General features: G+C 36.2%; 1 protein-coding gene across 1 annotated transcript; it reads left to right on the forward strand.

The window, feature by feature from the left end:
* The first annotated feature begins 250 nt into the window (after window positions 1–250).
* LOC126790684 (7-deoxyloganetin glucosyltransferase-like) lies at window positions 251–2,939 on the forward strand. Its single transcript, XM_050517017.1, has 2 exons — window positions 251–815; window positions 1,741–2,939. Exons 1-2 carry the CDS (start codon window positions 302–304, stop codon window positions 2,691–2,693), a joined length of 1,467 nt encoding a protein of 488 aa, XP_050372974.1. The 5' UTR covers window positions 251–301; the 3' UTR covers window positions 2,694–2,939.
* The last annotated feature ends 4,764 nt before the right edge of the window (window positions 2,940–7,703 follow it).

The following is a 7,703-nucleotide window of genomic DNA, read 5'->3' on the forward strand; positions in this document are numbered from 1 at the left end:
CTGAAATGGGATTTGGGTTCATTGTGAAAAGGACTTCAATGGCATTTCAGTCTTCTTCATTCTTGCCCTAAACAACATCTAGAAACACGTAGTGCAACTGTAGCTGACATGATATACCGGTTTTAACATCTTCTATAGCATGATACGTATTCAGATAACTTACGTGTTTCCATGTCCAGCTAGATTACTCATCTTCTTCTATATAAACATGGCGTTAGATCACAGTTTGGCAGGCTCAAAACCAAAAAAAGCTAGCCTCGATCCCCCATTATTCTTATATCAAGCAAGCTAGCTGCGAATAATGGGTTCCATTCCAGAGACAGTCATTGTGCCTCATGTTGTGTGCATCCCATTCCCAGCACAAGGCCATGTAAACCCCTTCATGAACTTGGCCAAGCTTCTCCATCATAGAGGCTTCCACATAACCATGGTGTACACAGAGTTCAACCACACTCGGTTACTCAAGTCCAAGGGACCCGAGGCGCTGAAGAACTCTCCAGGTTTCAGGTATGAGACCATTCCTGATGGCGTTCCACCTTCCAACCCTGATGCCACTCAGAGTGTCACTGAGCTCTTGTACTACACAAAGAAGCACTCGGTGGTTCCCCTACGGGACTTGATTGTGAAGCTCAATTCCAACCCAGATTTGCCTCCGGTGAGCTGCATTATTTCTGATGGGATTATGGCCTTCGGAATCAAAGTTGCCCGAGAACTTGGGATTCCTGAGGTTCAGTTCTGGACTGCTTCCACTTGTGGTCTCGTGGCCTATCTGCAGTTTGTAGAGCTTGTCAAAAGGGGAATTTTCCCATTAAAAGGTAACCCTTTTCTTTTAATCCAGTCATACAACTGTATATCTTGATGCTCTTTAATTTACATGGTGTAGTCTAAATTTCTAACTTCTGGAGGTAGAGTACCGTACCGCCAGAGTACAAGACTGCTAGACACTGATCGAAACATACTATATATTCAGTGTTGAGTGTTCACCAAACATATTTGGCAGCAGAACCATCGGATAGTTAAATAGAAAAAAAGAACGATCCGAAAAGAAGAAGAGACTGTAATCAGCCAGTATATACTGTATATTGGAAACTAGTAATATTAATGCATAACAATTTATATCAAAAGTTCAAAACTGTGGACAAATTAAATTGGTGAAGGTCATAATTTGGAACTGACTGGTAAGATATATACCGGCAAACTTTTTCGAATCGGACAACAAAGATTTTCTTCGTAGTTTACATGCTTTCTTTTAAAGCTTGCTCATAAATTTTAAAAACATTATAATAGTATTTTTGGTGTGCACATGTTCATTTCAATCCCATGAGATCTGCTCATGCATGTCACTGCTTACAATAATACAATTACTAGTTTTTTTGCTCGTTTCAACTTCCCACTAGGCACTACCCACTAATATAGTATTAACCACAACACTTTTCTTTCATTTTTATCTCTTGTAATTTTTATTTTTTCTTTATTGTTTTACGGTTTTTACTATACTATATATTATTATTTTAATTTATCATTTTCTCTGACATCGGTAATTCTGCTAGATTCATTTTTTTATAAAGCCTTTGATATCAAAGGAGGACTTGTAATTATAGTAATGGACATTACATGAAAATCATATCTGCTATATTGGTGTGCTAGATTTTGGCACTTTCATTCCGATGTGACGTCCATTCTTTTGTAATCTAGCAATCAGTCACTCTCTCTGATCTAATGTCATGCATTTCCTAACAGATGAGAAATATATTACCAACGGTTATCTGGAAAGCACTACTCTAGAGTGGATTCCAGGAATGAATCACATGCGACTGAAGGACATGCCGAACTTCGTCCGGTCCACTGATCGGGAAGATATCGCCTTCAACCGCTGGCTCGAAGAGGCACAGGACATCCTCACAGCCGATGCCATCGTATTTAACACTTTCTACGACTTCGAGGCTGAAGTCCTGGACACCGTTGCCTCTGTGTTCCCCAAGAACAACATCTACAATCTCGGCCCCCTCACCACACTCTGCAAGACCTTGCCAGCAATCGAGGATCCATCGACTCGTCCAAACCTGTGGAAGGAGAACACCGAGTGCCTGACCTGGCTCGATGCTCAAAAGCCCGACTCAGTCATCTACATCAACTTCGGCAGCATTGCTGTCATGACTGCTGATGATTTTGATGAGTTTGCATGGGGTTTGGCAAATAGCGGTCACCCATTTCTGTGGATCGTACGGCCGGATGTTGTGAAGGGCAAACTGTCGGCAACTTTATCGGACGAGTTTTTGGAAGCCACCAAAGATCGTGGCGTGATCGCCCGATGGTGTCCCCAACAGAAGGTGCTTGCCCATCCTTCCGTGGGGACATTTTTAACCCACAGCGGGTGGAATTCCACGCTCGAAGGGATATGCGGTGGAGTGTCTATGCTTTGTTGGCCGTTTTTTGCGGAGCAGCAAGTGAATTCTAGGTACGCCTGTACAACATGGGGGATTGGTATGGAGATTAGTGCTAATGTGAAGAGAGAGGAGTTGGAGAGTTTGGTGAGGGAGATGATGGAAGGGGAGAAAGGGAAGATGATGAGGAAGAAGGCGGTGGAGTGGAAGAAGAAATCGGAGATTGCTTGCAGTGTTAATGGAGGGTCGTCTTACGAGGATTTGGAGAGATTCGTTGAATTTATCCTGAAATTATCGGTCAAGCGTTAATTTCTGATCGTGGTTAAATGCATGCATGCATGCGTGATGATGGATGGTTTGTAATTTGTTGTGTGCTGGCAATAATGTTGATTGTTAGTGGAGGTATGTGTGATTAGTTGGCCTGGTCTAATATGGCCGAGTACTGAAGCTTGTTGTTAGCCGGAGTTCTGTAATCAGGGCTCGAGGTGTCTTAATTTGTGAAAGTTCTGTAAAATATTGAAAAGTTATATGAAATAATGAGAACAAAGTTATTTAGTGTATAGATATATATATATATTACATGGATTCTTATATATATAGTTTATACTGGGGAGGGAATCGAATGCTCATATGAAGAGGAGTATTACAGCCCTGATGGAGCGCTAGTTATTTAATGAAGAAAAATGTTTTAGCACTAAAATATGACGTCAAAATTTGGCGTTATAATTCTATGTCTGATGACACATAAACATTATATGTCAATAATTAAAATATTACAAAATTTAATTTTTAAATAAAATAATAATCATATCCTTGTAAATAATTTAATTTTTATTCTTTATTTATTAAAGATGATTGCAACAAAAATTAAGGGATAATTAATTACCAAAATAAAAGAATCTTACCAATTTTCATCTAATTGAATTAATCAATTATCTTTGAATTTTCCTATCCTCTTAATTAAGAATCTTACAAAAAAAAAACTCATTTTTCTATCACTGAATATGTCAATAAATTGTTTAAATTTAATTCATGACTTTTTAAGTTTCTAAATTTTATTTACATTTACGAATTATATTAATTACTATAATTAATGACTACAATTACCATATATAGAGTATTGTCTATCGAATTATTAATTAGATTACAAAAATATGGAAAATTCTCTAACAAAATTATTTAGGATACACACGTCTATATTTTAAACGGTTGAATTTAATTTTTAAAATATTTTTTGCTCACATATATATATATATATATATATATATATATATTTTCAAACATAATTTTTTTAATATTAAATATTAAATTGTATTTTAGATGCATTATCGTGATGAAAAAAATGATAAAAAAAGAACTACAAAAATATAATTTTTATAATGATTTAAAGTTATTAGATTAACAATGATATGATTGACTTTTTATTCAAAAATAATATTTAATAATTATTTTAATTACTGACGTGGTAAGGTGACAGTGCATATCACATTAGCTTATGACGCTGAATCTAACGTCGTATTGTGGCTCAAGTGCTCATTCAATGAATTAAGCAACATTAGACTTGAGACTTTAGACTCGAGAACCGTTTAGAATCGTAAGAACCGCACCGAAATGGTCAATTCGATTTGATTCCAAAAAAATAAATTACTAACTTTATAGGAATCACACCGAAACAACTGATTCGATTCTGGTTCCTATTTTTGAAAATGATTTTGGAACCGTTAGAACTAAATATTCACAACTATATAAGAAAAACCCCTAAAAGAAATATCTTTTGTTGCCGCATCCTTCATTACTTTCTTTTATTTACTTCTTAGACCCCTACTAATCACTATATAAACTATAAAAAAAAACCTATTCGCTTTGCCTTATGCCTTGACTTCTTCTATTATTTTGTTACTCCATAAAATCCAAATTATCCTAGTTTTGCAGTCTCTCTCTCTCTCAATTATTTTTGAAATAATTAAGTATGTTAATTGTTGATCATTGAGTAATTGTACTAAAAAGATTGTTGATGTTATGTATTTGCATTTTGAAGTTTGTATTTTATATGGTTATTGTAAGGCTTGGAGATAAATATATATTACAGTAAACTTTTGGAACCGTAAAAACTCAGAAACCGACCCTATATTTGTGATTCGATTCGATTTTAGTACCGGAAACAAATTGTGTTAAATCCTGACAATTTTTTCTTTTTCGATTCAGATTTCGAGAAAAATATGTATTTTGGAACCGGTCACAGGCCTAAGCAACATGGCTAAAATACTTCCCTTTCAATTAATGAGATCATACATTTGCATGCTTGTGACTCTATCGTGGAAAGTTTTAATGACATTGCTGTGTTCCCCTAGATTTGATTGTTGGAAAAAATGAAGGGAGGTTCGTTAATTTCTGATAGAAAGTAATTGAATGTGAGATGGAAAAATCTTGATGAAACGGTTAATTCAGGTTAAGACGATGGATTCTAGGACCACCCTCATCAGCAAGTTTTGTCCCGTCTACCCTATCTCTTGTACATACAAGCCGGTCAGGTCTTAGTCTAAGCCATTCGTTTCCTATGAAGGGCTAGACCTCGCGGGCTTGAAAATAAAAGTTGCATGCATGCCATGCACCGAAGACGCACATGAAACATCACGATCTCGAGAAGACCATACATTTTGGAGATTGCCATTGGCATTGACGATGTAAAAATCATCCACCTCGATCGTTTCAAAGTTCATGTTCTTTAGCCATCAGAACAGTGATCAAGATATTGTTGCTTAATTTCAGTGACGTACTTTTGTATTATTGTTTCAACAGTACCGATTGCCAATTATCGGGGCTGTTCAAGCTGTACTAGAGGCTGAGCCTAGCTCCCAATTATCCCAAGGCCTTGTAATGATATCGTTGAGCACAACAAATGAAGTAAAAATAATAACAGGTACCGGTACCGGTGATCAAATTACGTATTAATTACTATCATTATTTCGAAAGTAAGTTCAATATAACGGGCCGGAGATAATTGCCGATCATCTGATCGAGTTTGTTTGTGAGGGATAGCTTTGACGTGAAAATCCCCTAACCGGAGGATCATCATATAACTTGCGTCTATAAAAAAAACTCTGTGACGTCCGGAACAACAACAAAACGCTTGTGCTATCGTATCAAAAAAAAAAAACAAAACCTTGTGCTATACTTGTGAACATGCCGCCTTGTTGCTTTGCGTGAACATAAATACTTGCTCCGGCAGACAGAAGCACATTCGCACAACTAAGCTACCCATGAGCAAAGTTGGTATTCCAAACCCCAAATTCCAAACTCCAGCTCATCTTGTATTGAATATAAACGACCAGAGTTGATGCGATCATTGATATATGTTTTATCAATGATTTTACAACTAAAACGCATGTAATTTTACATTAACACTATCACCATATGTTATTTCAAAATAAAACTATATAATTTAAGAAAAAAATGTAAAAAATAAAATCAGAATCTAAAAGAGAAATTAAAAAAATCATATGGAGATGACTTCCCTTTATAACTCTAAATTTCATTTGCTCACACACACACACACGTAGTGGGTGGTGGTTTATTGGTTGATAAAAGCCAAAATCAAAATAGAATAAAAATAAAGATTATTTTCTCTACAAATAATTTCCCTCTCTATATAATTGTCCATTATCTCCAATAATATCCTTACAATGAAACTATTTATTGTAATTATAATTAACACCACACCGGTGTGTTTTATTCTAGTTTATCTTTTTTTTTTTTGGGTTAAAATTCTAGTTTATCTTTACACAAGTTGAAGGGAATACTGTAGGGCTTAATTCCACCCGAAGCGACTGCAAGAAAGCCCACGTTGAATGATAATGTTAGATTTTATCTGGCGGGATGCACCGGCCCAATGGCATATTTGTACTGTTGCATGCATGGTGGAGGATGAAGCTGTGGCACACTGGCACCCAGGCTGTTAAGAGTTGAGACTTAAGAGTCAAGGACGTCATTCTCTGTTGATCATTTTTGGTTGAATTTAACTACATTATTTCGTTTTCGTCGAGTATACGAGTGTGAGGTGGTGCGAGTACTAGAAGTATAATGTAAACGATCCGAAAAGAATAGTGCAAATATGGCCGATATAAGGACCGGAGACGAAAACACCGAGCAGATCGACGAGCGAAGCTGGATAAACCAGACCAGATGTACATAATGTCTGAAGCAGAAACCTAATCCAAGTGTAGCTCCCTTGTCAAATGCACCATCAAGTTTGCTAGACGTCGCCTGCCTCTCGATGGTTTAGTTTCCTGCACCACCACCAAAACAAACGTGTTCCATTTCTGTCACAAAACAAACTAGTTTTTTTTTCTCAGTAATAACACATAGCTGTGACAAGCTAGATTGATATATACTGAATAAAATCCTTCAGTGATCAACCTTTCTACTCCACAATCCACATTATTAGGAAATGAACTCCTCGAAAGGTTTATTACTATTATAGTATATAATCAATACATAGAGATGAAGGAACGAGAGGAACCTAGGATGAAAAGCATGAATGGATTCTCTTCTCCTCCCGTTCGCCTAAATTTTTGGATTCTTGTGTCTGCAGATTGCATTTGAAGCCTTATATGGGCATCCTCGAGTTCTTCATCGGGGTTATTTGTTGATGCTTTGTGTGATGAACTTGATGAACGACTGTATCGTGTAGAGCATTATGTGAACTATGATCATCAGTGGCGGATCCAGGAATTGGAGTTCGGGTGGGCTTGAGTTTTTTATGAAATGAAAAAAAAATATGAAAAATCTCGGCGGTATGAGAGACTTATATTAAGTGGGAAAAAAGTGCACTTTAAGGGATCATTACTCATCAATACAATATAAGAATAAACTAAGTAAATCTAATCATACAGTTCGATAAATTTTCAAAGTCATGGATCACCATCTCATTGTCAACAAAATCAGCATACTCTTTTTTAAAATCATCCACTGGAATGACTGGAGACTCTAAAGGCAATGGTGCATCATCAAAGAGGAGAAGCTACGGAAGGAGTAGAAATTACATTTGAACTTGAAGATGAGGCATTAGTTATTGGATACCATCTAGTAAGGTTTTTACATTGCTTTGACTTCGGCATTGAATCAGACAATTTATTAGAGACTACCTACATATTAAGAAACAATGATTATTTTAGACAAAATGTAGCAAACATGCAAACACAATAGCAAGGCAAACACAACAACAAGGCAAACACAATAGCAAGGCAAATACAAAACTTTATATTAATTGTGAATTTGTAATATAAGTAATATAACCTACAACTAAAATTAAATTACTGT

This window comes from Argentina anserina, chromosome 4, assembly GCF_933775445.1.
Source record: "Argentina anserina chromosome 4, drPotAnse1.1, whole genome shotgun sequence".
Lineage (NCBI taxonomy): Eukaryota > Viridiplantae > Streptophyta > Magnoliopsida > Rosales > Rosaceae > Argentina > Argentina anserina.

Excerpts from the sequence above, each read along its gene's own strand:
- LOC126790684 (XM_050517017.1), top strand. The coding sequence starts at position 302 with ATGGGTTCCATTCCAGAGACAGTCATTGTGCCTCATGTTGTGTGCATC. Across the intron at positions 816-1,740 it reads GGGAATTTTCCCATTAAAAG|ATGAGAAATATATTACCAAC; the intron begins GTAACCCTTTTC and ends ATTTCCTAACAG.